Raw genomic sequence first — 17,663 nt, 5'->3', positions numbered from 1 at the left:
CACCTGAGGTCAGGAGACCAGCCTGACCAACATGGTGGAACCCTGTCTCTACTAAAAATACAAAAATTAGCCAGGCGTGGTGGCAGGCGCCTGTAATCCCAGCTACTCAGGAGGCTGAGGCAGAGAATCACTTGAACCTGGGAGGCGGAGGCTGCAGTGAGCCAATATCGTGCCACTGCACTGCAGCCTGGGCAACAAGAGCGAAACTCCGTCTCCAAAGAAAGGAAAGAAAAAAAAAGAAAAGCACACAGACAACTTAAAGAAATATCAAACTACAAACTAGAAACAGCAGCATTAGTTCTCCCCTAATCAATCAAACATCTATTCAATTCTAATACAAAGATATAAAATTCACAAGGAAAAGAACAAGGCAAATAACAGGAAAGATAATTTAGAAAAATGGTATGGTAATAAGGTGGGTCAATCATCAGTTTAGGCTGCCATAACTAATATCATAGACGGTGGCTTAAGCAACAGAATGTATTTTCTCATACTCTGGAGGCTGAAAGTCCAACATCAAGGTGCCAGCCACTTTGGCTCCTGGTGGGGGTTTTCCTCCTGCCTTCCAGATGGCACCTGAGATCTCTGTATCTCTTCCTCTTGTATAAAGACACCAGTACTCTTGGATCACGGCTCCACCCTTATGACCTTATTTAACCTTAATCACCTTTTTAAAGGTCCTGTCTCCAGTACAGGCTCTGTCACCACAGGAATTTGGTGGGAAACACATTTCAGTCCATAGCAGTAGAGGAGGGCATGTTTCCCTATATATGGCAAGATATATTACAAAGCTGTACTGTTAGAATACTGTGGAATTCGTCCAGGAACAGAAGCTATAGGGACAAAACAGCCTATAAGCAGACCCCCATCTATAGAAATTTCACACAGGACAGGGGTGATATTAAATTTAATGATTACAGATTAGGTAATTCATTAGATGATGCCAAGACTCCAGGCCATCTGTAGAGAAAAACATTATAGGAGAATACTAGCTTATACCAGCATAAAAATAAATTCTAGATGGAGTAATAACTACGTAAAGGCATATACCTAGAAATTATTTTGAAACTCTTATAAAGCAAGAAAAACACATATTCTTTCTTTTTTTTGAGACTAAGTATTGTTCCGTCGCCCAGGCTGGAGTGAAGTGGCGTGATCTTGGCTCACTGCAACCTCCGCCTCCCAGGTTCAAGCAATTCTCCTGTCTCCACCTCCCAAGTAGCTGGAATTACAGGCATGTGCCACCATGCCCAGCTAATTTTTATATTTTTAGTAGAGACGGGGTTTCACGATGTTGGCCAGGCTGGTCTTGAACTCGTGACCTCAGGTGATCCACCTGCCTTGGCCTCCCAAAGTGTTGGTATTACAGGCATGAGCCACTGCACCCGGCCGAAAAACACATATCCTAACAGAAACATGGACAAAGTGCAGTCTATTTTAGTTATCTACCATAGTTATTTTCTATAATGTCACGACAAACACTGAATTAGTGAATATTGAGCCACTGTTCCCAGGGAAAATACAGTTAGTTTTCTGAGAGCCTCTGGTTACAACATTTGCTTCAACCAATCAATACACATCTTGTTTTATGTACATTTTTGGTTAAAGACATCTTATTTGATGTATATTATTGATTCGTGGAAAACGCACAGCCTCTAACAACACATCTTCTCCGTAAGGCACATCACAGCTCCCTACACTTGGGACACCAGATGGCACTTCAGTGCCACGCCTGGGAGCCATTTACAACAGCAGAATCACCAACAGAAAGCATACAAATAGGAAAAACGTGACACTAAGTAGACAGAAAGGATATGTGCTTACAGTATGAGGACTAGAACAAGAAGGGAGTGTAGTTTGGTTCAGTCTCAGCTGGAAACATGTGTCAGGGAGCTCAGGTTTTTCTCCACTCTGTGCATGTCCAAGAATGACCATGAAAATACCACGAGTGTTGATTTGGGGGACACGAAGTTTAGTGAATAAGCAAATTTGCAAATATGGAATCTGAAAATAATGAGGATAGGCTGGATACACACAGGCAATGCAATGGCTTTTAAAACGACAAAATGATGTTCAACCTCACTATTTACTGGTGAAATGTAATGTAAAATTACTATTTGACACCTAAGATGCTGGCAACATTTTAAGTTCTGATAATACCATGTGCTAGAAAACATGAGGAAATAATAACTCATGTGTTGCAGGTGAGGCTATGAATGACTTGGCCATCATAGAGGGCAATCTGGCCATTCCTGGGAGAGGTGGGAGATGCACACCCGTAATCCTGCTTCCTGATCTCTGTCCCTGGAGGACTTTCACCCATAGGGACAAAGAGACGTGGGATGCACAGTCACTATAAACGGGTCCCTATCAGTGAAAAGAACTAACCTTCACTCGGCAGTCAATGCATGATTCAAGTGGAAACTGACTCACAGAATGGAATACTGTATATTAGTTAAAATGAATTTAACTACGTATTAACATGGACTTTCAGACTGGAAAGGTCTCCACATCAACCTCCCAAAAAAAGTCTAGTTATGCATCATTTACAAGAGACCTACATAAAACAGAACACAAAAAGGTGAAAGACTAAAGAGTGGGACAGGAATCATAAAAACGGTTCCTGGCAAATGCAAATTTAAAAAGCATGTGGAACTCTATTATTGTTAGGCAAAACTGAATTCAAGGCAAAAAGCACTAAAAGGGACTGTAAAAAGAAACCAAAAAACCCCACAAAAACCTATATAACCTTAAAATACACACAAAATATTAAAAATAGAGAACTAATAGAAACTAGCAAATCCAGATTGAGTGTGGGTGACTTTCACAAATCTTCAGGTATCTGGTACTCATGTGGATAAAAAATATATAGATATTTTTAATAACATACTTAATACTCAATCTCACAGATGAGTCAAGAAATGTGCAGCCACATCAAAGCACACTTATTTTTGAAACAACAGGCAAGATTCACAAAAATGGACCGTATCTAACTGGTTACAAAGAAAAATCTCAATAAATTATCAAGAGTAAAACATAAACAGCCCATATTCACTAATAATAATGCAACAAAAATCAGAAAACAGTATCAAACAACAGAAGCCTAAATGCGTGGTGGAAGCAGGGAGATGGTATTCAGAGGAAACTTTACAACTTTAAATACATTTATTTGAAAATTTAAAAATGACTAGTAAAAATTACTTTTTCAAGAGGCTGGAATGATATAAAAGATCACTGGAATCACTGCATACAGCGGAATAGCTACACTTAAAAAGGCTGACCACACCAATGTTGGGAAATATGTGGAGTGATCACAAGTCTCCCACACTGTGGGTGGAGATAAAAAGAGTTTAGGAGAAGGCCCAGGAATGTCTTATAAAATTAAGCACACACATGTGCCCTATAATGCAGCAATTCTACGCCTAGTTAACACTAACAGAAATGAAAATACATGTCCACAAAAAGTATAGAGTATTCCTATACAAGGAACTTTATTCATAGTAGTCAAGCCTGGAATCTGCTTAGGTGTCCTTCAACAGGAGAATGGATAAATCAACGAGTATGTTCATACAGTAAAATGCTATTCAGCAATAAACAGCTGTAACCTACTGATACGTGTACAACACAGATGAGTCTCAAAAGCACTATGCTAAAAGGACGCCAGGCTTAAGTGGCTAGCTACATCCTGAAGGATTTCATTTCTGTGATGTTTAATAACAGGAAAAACTAGTCCATTACTTAAAAAATCAGAATAGTGGGTGCCTGGGGTAGAAGGGAGTTGACGAGGAAGTTGCACGACAGAGCCTGCAAGCGTGACAGAGATTCTGTACCTGGATAGGGTGTTTCGATTGCAGAGATTTATGCATTTGTCAGACCTGATAGTGCTATACTTAAGATGTGTGCATTTCACTGGTATGCAAATTTTAACTGAAGAAGAAGGAGCAAGAATCATAAACAGATACTGAACTCTCATTAATGATATATATGCTGAAGTATTTCAGGGTAAATGTACAAGTATCTGCAACTCAGTGAAATGAATGAAAAATTAGATGGATTGATGGACAGATGGAGGCTGGATGGAACGATAAGTGATAAAGTTAGCACAGTAAAATGTAAATGCTAGCATCTAGCTGGTGAGTATACAGGAGCCCACTATAAAATTCTTTCAACCGTATGTTTGAAATTTTTCATTATAAAATGTTAAGAAAAAGAAAACACCTCAAAACACAAAGGAAAGTAGTCCTTGATAAGAAAATTCAATTTAGATATTAATTCTCACCAAACTGACCTAAAAATTCATTGTAATTCCAATCAAAGTACCATCAGAATTTTTCAAGGAAATCATGACATTCTTTAACAAGACATAACATGAAAAACAAATTATTCATTTGTAAAAGTTTTAATTTCTATATGATCAAGAAATAAGACATAAAGAATTATCAAAATTCATTAAGAAACAATGTAAAGGAAAAATGAGCAAAGAATATGAAGTGGCAATTGACAAAGAAGAGACATGAGTGCCAAGCAATGTGTGTCCACATGCTCAGCCTCACTAGTAACCAGGGAAATGGAGAACAAAGCAGGTCATTTATTCATTTTTCATCCTTCAGAGTGGCAGAAGTTAACAAGTTTGGAAGTCATCTTATGGAAGATAAGGAGAAATGGGTCCTTTGACGTTGTCGGGAAAGTAACCTACAAATGACCATTTGGCAGTATCAGTTTTAAAAAGGGGATGCCTGTGCCCCTTTAGTTTTTCCTCTTCAGAATCTCTCCTAGAGAAACCCAGCCACAGGTCTCAGGGCCAGGGAAGGGAGACGCGGTGGCACGAGTGGCTGGGATGAGGCTTCCCTGATGGGAATGCCTGTCACGATGGAACAGTCACATGCTCTGCACATGAGTCCAGAAACAGGGAAAGAGAGCATCTGGAAACTTCAAACACACTGAGATGGAAAGATTTCTGTGAATACTGTTAACTAAACATGTCAAGTATAGCATCATTTATGTAAAAAAGTACATAAAACTGATAAGAGGTATTTCTTTTTAAAAATATTTTTATGTTTATTGTCAAATAGCACTCCAGAAATTTCTCATCAGTAGTGTATAGGTAAGCATATTTCTTCATTGCCTCAATAACACTGAGTAATTTATGTGCTTTTAGACCTTTTTTCAAGTTGATTGTTTTGTATTTCCTTAGGTAGACGTATGTATGTACTGAGTGCCTAGAAACTCCCTGGATGATTTACCTTTATGACAAGGGAGGCAGGAGGCCTGGAAGGATGGGCGGTCAGGCGGGACTTTCCGAAACTGCCCCAGTCATTTACATCAATGTGTGGATTAAATCCATAACTTAAAGTGAGAAGAAAGTCAATGTAAAAATATTGTGAAATAATTTATATAAATATATATATTTACAATTTGTATATAAATATATGAATGTTTAATATTTATATAATTATAGTTCTGTAATTATATGTTATGTATTTACAATATATTATATAGTTACATAATATGTTTATGTAACTATATATAAATGAACTATAAAAGTTTTATTTATAAAATACATAAATATAGGCCGGGTGCAGTGGCACACGCCTGTAATCTCAGCACTTTGGGAGGCCAAGGTGGACGGATCACTTGAGGTCAGGAGTTCGAGACCAGTCTGGCCAACATGGTGAAACCCCGTCTCTACTAAAAATACAAACATTAGCCAGGCATGGTGGTGCGCATCTGTAATTTCAGCTACTCGGGAGGCTCAGACAGGAGAATTGCCTGAACTTGGCAGGCAGAGGTTGCAGTGAGCGGAGACTGCACCACTGCACTCCAGCCTGGGTGACAGGGTGAGACTCTGTCTCAAAAAATAAAATAACTAAAATAAAAGACATAAATATAAAATAAGAGAGAACAATAGTTCAACTTTTGAAATGACTTATATGCCTTTTTCCAAAGCCCCATAATTGTGCTCATGATGCAATTTCTTCTTTCCTTACTCTGTGTCTGAAGGACTATTAAGGAAAAATGCTCCATCACTATTGCTTAGCACAGAATCTTCCCAAATATCTTCCCTCTAGGTCAGGTGTGGTGGCACACACCTACAATCCCAGTGATTTGGGAGGGCGAGACAGGAGGATTGCTCGAGGCAAGAGTTTGTGACCAGTCTGGACAGCATAGTGAGACCCCATCTCTACAAAAAATAAGAAAAAATTATCCGGATGTGTGGTGGCACGCACCTGCAGTCCCAGCTACTTGGGAGGCTGAAGGGGGAGGATGGCTTGAGCCCAGGAGTACAAGACTGCAGTAAGCTGTGATCGTGCCACTGCACTCCAGTCTGGGTGAAAGAGCCAGTCCTGTCTATTTGGGGGGGGAAAAAAAATCTGCCCTCTGCAAGCAAGCTGCTGATGTCTGCTGAGACAGGTCGCCGCCCTGCCCAGCCTCCCAACGTGGTGTTGCAGCACATCATGGGTGAGTAATGGGTACAAGGCCCAAGGAAACAGAAATCAGCCAACACTGCACACTTTACCAACCATATAGTGTTCATGCTATTGTTCAGAACATCTCAAAGTGAAGCACTGCTCTCCAATATGTCTGAGGAGGAAATGCAGGAAACCCGGACAGTCACTGCTCATCTCAAACACAGGCAATGGAATGAGCACTCCTCTGTGTACACGATGGGAGAGTGTGGGCAGTTCAGAGGGGACTCTCCCAAGACAGCCTGGCCACAGTGGAACAACCTTGTACTGGGAAACCAGAGGCCTGAGTTCAAAGCCACTGCTGTCAGCAGCTCGTGAAGGAGTGTGAGCCTGGCTGTGAGCCTCAGTCTCCTCATCTGCAAGGTGGGGTTGAGACTCCCGCCCACTGCCACGGGGTGGCCCAAGGCTCAGGGGCACACATTTATTAACTGCAGCTGGTGGTGCTGGGATTTCAGAGTGAATTACGTCCCTGTTTCCCAATGTCCTAATGAGCCGGTATCTTCCTGGTGCCCAGGCAACCTGGCCTGTATATTTATACTCCTCTCAGTAGCCCTGTGTAAGGTCACGATCACAGAAAGAAATTAACCATTTTTGTTTTTCTGACTTTTTTTCTGTACAAGAAACATGAAAAATGTAAATGTTTCCCAACCCTAAGCAAGCACGTGGCCATCCCTGTGTGAAGCCCAGCCAACTTCTAGCAAATTCGGCAAAGACATGAGCTGGCAGGATTTAAACCCCGGATTCCTACATAACAAAAACCCTCAGAGCAGCAGAACATGGTTTGGGGAAAACAGATACTTACTGAAAGTTATGATTTGGGCTGTGCGTTGGACCTAAAAAGAGGAAACAAAAAGACAAGTTATTAATACTCCATGATTTGGAATACAACCTTCTTCAAATCAGGCCAGTGGCAAACAGGCTGAAGCCAGTGGGCTCACTGGTGGGCAGCTGTCCTCGGGCCTCAGGCTCCACTCGTGATTACGTCAGCAAGGCTGGAAACCACACACAAGGGAAGGGGTGCTTTGTCACTGAGGGTATCTTTGTTTTTGGAGTTTTTGCTGTCCTTACTCTCTCTTCTCATCTAGTCTTTACACACAAAATCTGTTTTACTACTTATGATCGGATGGCGTGGGCTTCGGTGGCAGGGCCAGGGCGTTTGCTGCCTGGGAGTTTTTCACAGGTGGGATGAAGGGGGACACAGTCCTTCCTGCCACTTAATTCCTTCACCAGGTGTGACGAGCACAGAGACTCAGAATCTCTGGTCATCGCACTCAGCTCTCTCCCCACCCCAGCCAGGTCAGCCTCGGGCCCTACCTAGCCGTCCTGCAGTGTGGTCACTCTCCCACTGACACCTGACCTCCTAACACACGGCCTTCCTGCTAAACACCTCAGCTCCCCGTGTGTGCCTGGGATTGTCTTCTGGGCTCCAGGTCCATAAACCTCTCCATCTGCACCTATTTTCTTTTTGTTCTCTTTTTTTTTTTTTTTTTGAGACAGAGTTTCACTCTTGTCACCCATGCTGGAATGCAATGGCGTGATCTCGGCTCACTGCAACCTCCACCTCCCAGGTTCAAGTGATTCTCCTGCCTCAGCCTCCTGAGTAGCTGGGATTACAGGCGCCCGCCACCATGCCAGGCTAATTTTGTATTTTTAGTAGAGATGGAGTTTCTACTAAACTGGCCAACTACTACCATGCTGGCTAGGCTGATCTCAAACTCCTCACCTCAGGTGATCCGCCCACCTCGGCCTCCCAAAGTGCTGGAATTACAGGCGTGAGCCACCGCACCTGGCCCTATTTTATTACTAGTAAATGGGTAACAGGTCAAGCTGGGCCCTGGGGCACATGGGGAAGGCCCTAGGGAACGGTTTCATTGCTCTCCCCTTGTGCTGACTGGTGTGTGTTCAGTTTCAAATAGCAACTGGACCTCTTGCTTGGTGGCTGGGAACCTTCATATCTGCTAACCCACACAATTTCACTGTCCAACTCACCCAGCCGCACAAACAGGACGCCAGTGGCGGTAATGGTCTTCATCCCGTTGGTGGCCACGCACTGGTAGTAGCCAGTGTCTGTCGTGTCCAGGTCCTGGATTCGCAGTCGTGAACCATATTCTGTCTTCCGGATGATGATCCGCCGCGGCTCCTGCACCACCGGGGCATCATTCTTTAGCCACCGCACGTTAGGGGGTGGGTTTCCTGCCACCTTGCAGTGCAGAATTGCCGTCTGGCCTTGGACAATGGTGATATTGTTTACTGGCTCCAGAAAATTCAGAAAGTAACCTGCCAAGGAGAGCGGTCACAAAAGAGCAAGCGTCAGTGAGGGCTGGAAGGAAGGGCTACCTGGGGGCTCTGTTATGAACTCTTCCAAGGGAAGGTTTCGATTTTTGTCACCTACTAAAATAGGTTGTTATCTGCGGTAATTATCTTCTAGAAAGCTACAGGGAACACTGAGTTAGTGAATACTGAACCACTGCTCCTATGGGAAATACAGAGTCAAATTCCTGTGAGCCTCTCGTCATAATATTTTCACCAACCAACCAATACATAGCCTTGGTTTATGTGTGTTTCTGTTTAAAGACACCATATTCAATGTGTACTGTTGATTCCTTCACATTGAACCCATGGCCAACAGCCTCATAACTCATGCCTGAACGAAGCTTCTCTCACACACATTTTTTTCTCCATAAGGCATGTTGCAGCTTTCTTGCACTTAGGAACACCAGACCACTTCAGTGCTGTGCCTGGGGGCCATCATAAACAATAAAATCACCAACAAAAAGCCCAAATATACAAGAAACTTGGCACTAAATAGACCAAGAAAAGGCCACATGTTCACAATATGAGGGCAGAAACCAGGGAGCAGACCATCGCCTTGTTTAGCCCCAGCTGGGACACAAATTTTTCACTGCCATGGGCATGTGTCTGTGAAAGGCCACAAAAGCACCATAAGTATTGATCTGGAGGTTACAAATAGACTTTAGGTATTAGGTGAACTCACAAATACGGAATCTGCAAATGATGAGGATCAACTGTGCTTCTCTTTCCAAACACTACATCTAACCCAGGCTGGTCAAAATGATGTAAATTCACGCTCAGAAAGTCCCTCCTCCCTGCCTACCGTATCATTAAGCACAAAGCCACAGAAGTAAAATATTAAAAAAAGATGTGTGACAAAACATGGACATCCCCAAACCAAGCTAATCACAGTCCTGTAAATAGAACAGAAGTTACAATGCTGATGAGGGGGAGCTGAAGGCTTTGTCCTGCTGCACCCAGGTCCAGAGCAGACAGAAGCAGTCCCACGCACACACACTAGGGGGCACACAGGGTCTTAAAGCACCCAGAATGGGGAGTGAGTGGGCTGCTCCTAAAATAGGAGCTGGAAACACTGCCCTGATAAGTGGGGAGCCCAGTACAGCCACAGGCAGGAGCTCTAGGGGGCAACGCAAGGCTACAGGGAACAAGGGGAAGTGAAAGGGACAAAGGAGGAGGGATGTGTGTGAGTATGCATGTGTGGTGTTTGTGTGGTGCACATGTATGTGTGTGCCTGCACACGCAGGTGTGTGGTGTGGTCAAGAGGCTGGAGAACTACTCCGTCTCTTAAGAGGAACATGCAAATACAATTCTGTTAATGTAACATGTAGGGAAAACTAATGTTGGACAAGAAAGTTAATCATCAACATGAACTTACATCAGACAAAGCTAAAACAACACAGCAATCTGAAAATGACTTCAAAACAGATACATCCATGTTCTGTATCTTTTGGCTCATTTCTGGTTGGCCTTGATCCTTTCTTTTCAAGTGAAGTTGAAAGATGGCAGGCATCTGTTGTTACAGATTTAATCGGAAAATTATAGTATTTCTAATGAACCCTAAGGGTAAGAAGTGTTGTAGGATCCTCCAGCATCTGTGGAGGTGGAGGTGATGGAGAGGTGGGGGAAGCCAGGCAGTGGATTTAAGATGAGGAGACGGTCTTCATTCACAGGACAGTGGAAACGCACCTCTCTGCAGAGTAGTCATTAATGAGCAGAGACCACTACTTATAATTATTATTAACATCATTAGCTTCTACCTGGATACTCTCCTAGCCAACCCTTTTCCATGCACTGAATTAAGTTATAGAAGGTAATTCTTATTGACAACATAAAGCTGGAAGGTCACTAAAATGCTGATGACAATTCTTTAAAAAGATAGGCTGAATCAGGCAGGGTAAAGTTCTGTATGTATGATCTTCATTAACTCAACCATACAGGCACAGCATGGGGAATCTGCATTCCCCATGCTCCCGTCTACTGGATCTCATGTCTTTGTTTCTTTGTTGAATACAGTATCTAATCTGCTGTGACGATGTGAAGTGGTGGTTTTGATATAATCTGGGCTGCCCATCCCAGCATATCATTTCACTGTGTTCTGGCCAGACTAGCATTGAAAAGAATATTGCTAAATGGCCAGCAGCTATACCTGGGAAGGTGCTGAGGCAGTGGCATATAAAGGCCTGCCCAGGTGGGAAGGGACCAGGGTAGAGTCTCACGGACAGCACCACGTTCCAGCCAGGCCTTGAGGGAGCCACCTTCACATTATATTGGAAGCTCAGTGGGACCAGTACTCAGATGGGGCCATCATTAAGTAACCTGATAATTTACAGCTGTCTCCCCAAGTAGGTGAGTAAAATTGAGCCTTCAGAAAGAAATCAGAAAGACAGATAATGGAGAATAACTAGATTATATCCACAGTATCAACGCTCCCAAATTTTCTCTAACCTCCCCACACTTCTTCCCCACTGGACAGGGAGTCCCTTGCTCTCTCCAAAGCACAGCAAGCTGGTTCCTTGTTGTTCAGTTGGCCAAGGCCACTCCTCAGTGTTCTTTGCTGTCTCTCATGTATCACACCTGCTGAAATGTCACCTCCATGGAAGGTGTTTTCTGGCTGCCCATCTAAAACAAGCTCTATTCACTTCTAACCTTGCCTTCTCCCTCCCCACTAAATCACTTGGCTTGTTGCTGTGGCAACATCACATTTGTTAAATTATGATGACTGAAGTACGTTTGGACATTAAGAAAAACAACTGTGGGCTAGGTGCGGTGGCTCACGCCTGTAATCCCAGCACTCTGGGAGGCCGAAGCGAGTGGATCACGAGGTCAGGAGATGGAGACAATCCTGGCTAACACAGTGAAACCCTGTCTCCACTAAAAATACAAAAAAATTAGCCAGGCGAGGTGGCGGGCGCCTGTACTCCTTGCTACTCGGGAGGCTGAGGCAGGAGAACGGCGTGAACCCGGGAGGCGGAGCTTGCAGTGAGCCGAGATCGCGCCACTGCACTCCGGCCTGGGTGACAGAGCGAGACTCTGTCTCAAAAAAATAAAAAAAGAAAAGAAAAACAACTGTTACTTTTTGGGGGCAATATTCTCAATTTCATTGCTACTTTTCTCTTCTAAATTTTAAAATCATCCCAGCAAGTTCCATTTTAAAAGTAGGACTTTAATGGATAATTTGCATAAAACTACCCACTTCATGATATTGAGAAAGCATGGTCTATGTATCTATTTCAGACCTTCTGAAGTATTCAGAAAAGCTTTGTAATTTTCTTAATATACATCTTCACATATATTTTTAGGTAGATTTCTAGCTGCTCTCTAATTTTTCTTACTATTGTAAATACTTTTTCTATTATTTCTGTCTAAATGACTTTAGGTTTATAGGGAAACTATTAGATAGCAATCATCTACATAGTGTACTAATTTCCTATGGCTGCTGTGACAAGTTACCACAAACAGGGGTGTAAAGCAACACATATCTTTCATCTTACAGTTATGGGGGTCAAAGTCCTCATATCCATGTGACACGGGCTGCCTTCCTTCTAGAGGCTCTGTGTGAGAACTGCTTTCCTCAAACCTTGCCAGGTTTCCAATGAAACCAACCCAACAGTCCCATAGACCAGTGGTCCCCAGTCTTTTTAGCACCAGGGACCAGTCTCATGGAAGATAATCTTTCCATGGCCTGAGGTAGGGGCCTTGGTTTGGGGATAATTCAAGAGCATTACATTTATTGTGCACTTTATTTCTATTTATTTATACAACTCACCATAATGTGTAGAATCAGTGGGAGCCCTGAGCTTGTTCTCCTGCAAGTAGCAGTCCCGTCTGGGAGTGACAGGAGACAGTGACAGATAATCAGGCATTAGACTCTCATAAGCGCACACCCTAGATCCCTCAGATGCACAGTTCACAATAGGGTTTGAGCTCCTATGAGAAGCTAATGCCACTGCTGATCTGACAGGAGGTGGCGCTCAGGTGGTAATGTAATTGATAGGGAGTGGCTGTAAATACAGATGAAGCTTCACTTTCTCACCTACTGCTCACCTCCTGCTGTGTACCCCAGTTCCTAACAGGCCACGCACCAGTACCAGTCCATGGCTGGGAGGTTGAGGACCACTGCCATAGACAGTTCTTTTGGATAAACATAGAAATTGACCCTTCCTCAGGAAAGGACCTCTCAAAAAAGTATCAAAGAATTGAAACTCACCAGATCATCACATCCAGACAATAAGACACTAGGCCCCTCCATCATCAGGATGGCTTCCTTACCCCTTCCATGTTCCTGTTTTCCCACACATAGCTACCTTTCTTCCCTGCTATATAAAGCCCTCATTTTAATCAGACAGGGAGATGGATTTGAAGCTGAGCTCCCATCTCCTCAGCTGCATCACCGGATTAAAGCCTTCTTTCTTGGCAATAATTGTTGTCTCAGTGATTGGCTTTCCGTGTGGTAAGCAGCAGGACCTAGACCAAACCCTGGTGTTTCAGTAACATTAGGGACCCCCTCTTTCCTTGGCCAGTGATTCCTCATTGCATCACTCCACCCTCTGCTTCCATTGTCACATCTACTGCTGAATCCAGTCTTCCAGCCCCGGTTTCCTAAGGACCTCTGTGGTTACACTGGGCCTACCCGGATAAGACAGAATGATCCTCTCTTCTCAAAATAATTAACTTAATCCCATTTGCAAGTTTTTAAAGATCTTGCCACTTTACTCAGCTATCTTAGTTATAACAGTTTCTGAGTTGATTGCCTTGGATTTTCCACATAGATAGCATCTTCCTCAAATAACAATAACATAACCTTTTTGCTTTCAAAATTCATATCTCCCATATCTTTTTGCCTAATTGTTTTTTCAACATTCTTTTTGATTTAAAAATGTTAAATGCTAAAATGCTGCAAACATACAGAAAAACACAGCTATCAAACAATAACCATGAACAAAACGTACAAAGATTTGACATTAATTTTCCCATATTTCACTTAGAACACTTAAAAAAATTCTAGAATGCAACCAAAACCTACTCTTGCTTATTTTTCTCCAGAGAACTTGTATGCATCATTCCAATGCATATTTATATTATTTTATGCTTTTAGAAATTTTCCCTGAAAGGTCATATTTGCTAGTTGATTTCATCCATCTATGTTGGTTGATGTGCTCCATTTATTTTAATTACTGTGTAATAGAATAGCCCATTATACAAACAAGCCACAATTTCCTTATCCATTTCCCAGTTGAAGGACTGTAAGCTATTTCCACATTATTGCTATTGTAATGTTTAATGACCACCTATATAGATGTCTTGTCCTGTGCATATACAAGAGTCTCTCAAAAGTACATACGTGACTGGATAAAGAAAATGTGGTACTTATACATCATGGAATACAATGCAGCCATAAAAAAAATCATATCCTTTGCAGCAACATGGATGCAGCTGGAGGCCATTACCCTAAGCAAATTAACACAGGAACAAAACCCCAAATACCTCATGTTCTCACTTATAAGTGGGAATAAAACACTGAGTACACATGGACATAAAGAAGGGAACAACAGACACCAGGGCCTACAGGAAGACTGAATAGTAGGAGGAGGGTGAGGATTAAAAAACTACCTATTGGGTACTATGCTCATTACCTAGGTGACAAAGTAATCTGTACACCAAACCCCCACGACACACAATTTACCCATGTCACAAACCTGTACATGTACCCCTGAACCTAAAATGAAAGTTGGAAGGGGAAAAAAGTATCCACTTGGATGTGGTGTCATAGAGTCTTGAAATCTTTCATTGATCTGAGTCTCGAAAGTGCTTGAAACAATTTGTACTTCACTAACAATATCTGAGTTAAAGTGCTTCCCTACAGCTGTGCCAGAATTTGGTGTTTGGGTGCTTTAAAATATTTGCCAATCTGATAGGTTCTGCGCTACAGTTTTAGTTCGCATCTTATGAATTCCTCGTGAGCTTCCACATCCTTTGGAATATTTCTCGTCATTGGGGCTCCCCTTGTGTAACTGCCTGTTCATCTCTCTATTCTGATGCTTTTTCCAACTTCTGTAGTTAATTCATTTTATAACTTTTTCCTTTTCTATGTATGCATTAAGTGTAAAATTTTCCTTCCACTCTTCTTTAGCCATCCAATTAATTAATCTTCACATCATTAGTCAGACCCAAATATTGTGTAATATATCTTACGACATTTTTCTTTTAGCTATGAGTTATTTAAAGTGTGCTTTAATTGCACTGTTGTCACAGAACATGCTCTGTGTGATCACAATTCTTTGAAGCCACTGAGATATGCTCCGCAGAGTCGGCTTCCTGAAGATGGTCCACATATGCGTAGTAAGAATGTGCTTATTCTACATTCATGGCAGAGTTTTAAGTGCCCATTTGATCAAGCTTGTTGATTTTGTTTTTCTATTTTTAGTATGTTTATCTACTAGATTCAAAGACTTTGCATTTGTCAAATAGCTTTTAGTAATTCTGTCAAGTTGAGTCGATATATGGGAAATGATGGGGCTGGATGCATTCCCAACTTCAGTTTTATTACATCATTTGGTCCATACATCACTAAGCAACAATTCTGCCTAGAAAATCATTTTATCTGATATTATTATAGCCATCCTCAGGGAACCTTTGGTTAACATAGCCCTACTTTTATCTTTTTAATATCTTTATCGTTTTTATGATTCTGTATTAGATATAACTCTTATAAGTGGCATATAATTTTACATTTTGAGTCTACATTTTTAACTGATGAGTTTTATTTTTAATGTTTCCATTGCCTTTTATTTTTTCTTTCCTATCTTCTATTGGATTTTTAAATGCTCCATTTTTCCCCTCTGCTTATTTGAAAGTTAAACATAAGTGGCTAGCTTAACTACTTTTTATAGACTTACCTAATTTAGCAAAGTCCCCCAATTACAAAAGACTTTAAATGCTATGAGCTATAATCACTTACACACACACACACACACACACACACACCACACATTGAACTGCTTCCTACTGCTTAGATACACTCTGATTTTAAGCCTCCAATTATTGTTATTTTTACTGTCAGAGTATTTTGAGATCTACCTGCTTCTTTCCTCACCAACACTTCCGGCATCTCACTCCTTCCTCTTAGGTTCAATTGAGCTCATCCTGAATAACATTCATTCTTTGGGTAAAGGACTAAGGCTGCAAACACTCTTAGTCTTGGTCTAAAAACATCCATGACTTTCACACGTGAATGATAGTTTAGTTGGGTATAGAATTTGAGGCAATACTGTCCTCTGGCTTCTATGGTGACTGTTGGAAGTCCTGAAGTTCTTGTTCCTTTGCAAGTATTCTGAACTTTCCCCTTCTTAGGCTATTTTCAATATTTTTCCTTTGTCTTTGCCATTCCAAATTGTCTATCATTAATAGTAAATTTATTTTTATTTTAGCCTCCTCAGGTCTCAGTGCTCTTCCTCAAATCTGAAGATTTGTGCTTTCTGTCAATTCTGTAAAACCTCTATCAGTATTTCATAAAATATTAAATATACTTCTAGGTATATGCTGGTTTTCCTCATATGATAATTCCACTGTGCTCTCTCCCTATTTTTAATACTCCTTACCCTTTTTGTCTTTAGCTGTGTGCATCTACCCTGTAACATACCCATCAAGTTTCTCATTTCATGGACTATATCTTTCTTTTCTAGAAGGTCTGTTTGGTTCCTTTTCAAATCCACCACTGCTTTTTCTTCTATGTGGTTTCTGTTTCCTCCTTTCATCTTTAATCCTTCTGGCTTCATTGTTTACTAGCTTGCCACTCATCCTGGGCCTCGACAAGTGTGCTGTGTAATTTTTTTATTGTAAGGCTGGTTTTTCTGAGGGAATCCCTTGAGGACTGGGTTCCCTTGACAGGCAGTGCCAAGTTTTATCTTAACTTTTTGGCTTGGAATTTCCTATAGCATGCTGGTAATGTAAATCTGGCTTCCAGAGGTGCCGGTCCCAACTGATTTCTCATGGGAGAGCCTTCTGTGTTTCCCATCTGGAGCCAGGGTGGAGAAAATCTCTCATCTGACCTCCAGGGGCTGACCCCGTGGCAATGTGCTCATCCCTCTTCTCCAGGACTGCAGCTCGCAGGTCTCCTAGCTTCACAGGTAAGCTTGTCAACAAAGCTTCGGTTCTGTAGAGCCCATGGGTTCCCTCCTGGCTTGGTGTGGAAACCCAAGGCTCTTGATGAAACTGGACCTAGTAGAATCGTTTCTATATTAGAGATGATATTTCATAGGCCTTATATCAGGGTGCAAAAAATGCACATTCCTTTATTTTCCTAAAACCAAGCTAGATTTTTCTCCTAGTCCCTCATTTCTCCTGATTAGAAGAAACTTAGTACATCCGATTCCAAGTGAAATCAGTAACTTTAGGTTTCTTATTTCATTTACTCTCCATCAGGGTTTCCCTATCCCTGCATATTCTCAAGTGTAGCATTTATGTTCCCGAGCTATTCTGACATTAAAGCCCTGGAGGATTTGCTGTGTCCACATCTTGGTGCCCTCTCTGCTCTGTGGCCCACAGACATGTCCACATGTGTGCCACGGCCATGTGGTGACACCACTTTTCACTGTTGGTGAGCTCATGTTACAACTCCATGACGCCTTCAGAATTCGGCCCTTGGTCTCAGATAAACTCTTTTTGAGGACCTAGGAAAATCAGGCTGTTCTCCAAAGCTGCAAACGTAGTGGGCTACCTCAAGTGGCTTCTGCTGCGGCAGCCCAGGGCTGTCACTTATAATTCTGCTTCCTTTCCATTCCTGGCTCCTGGGCATTTCTCCATCTCCCTTGCACGTTCATATAAGCATTTGCATATTTTACTAGTATTTTATTGAGCACTCATATGTAATTTACGTGGGAGGGC

The 17,663-nt window shown here is 42.0% G+C and overlaps 1 protein-coding gene across 2 annotated transcripts in view; it reads right to left on the bottom strand.

Annotated features, from left to right (window-relative positions):
* The window catches only part of ROR2 (receptor tyrosine kinase like orphan receptor 2), a 223,553-nt gene that overhangs the window by 25,034 nt on the left and 180,856 nt on the right, over nucleotides 1–17,663 (bottom strand). For both annotated transcript variants that reach the window (XR_004673368.4, XM_034967697.3), the window contains exons 3-4: nucleotides 8,457–8,744; nucleotides 7,270–7,300 (exon numbers count right to left, since the gene is read on the bottom strand). Coding sequence is in view for 1 of the 2 variants with exons in the window: in XM_034967697.3 (XP_034823588.1) it covers nucleotides 7,270–7,300; nucleotides 8,457–8,744 (319 nt within the window). In the remaining variant the exon portion in view is untranslated. The remainder of the gene's footprint in view (nucleotides 1–7,269; nucleotides 7,301–8,456; nucleotides 8,745–17,663) is intronic.

Source organism: Pan paniscus, chromosome 11, assembly GCF_029289425.2.
Source record: "Pan paniscus chromosome 11, NHGRI_mPanPan1-v2.0_pri, whole genome shotgun sequence".
Classification (NCBI taxonomy): domain Eukaryota; kingdom Metazoa; phylum Chordata; class Mammalia; order Primates; family Hominidae; genus Pan; species Pan paniscus.
The sequence above is the reverse complement of the archived record's forward strand: the minus strand, read 5'-3'. Positions and strand labels throughout refer to the sequence as shown.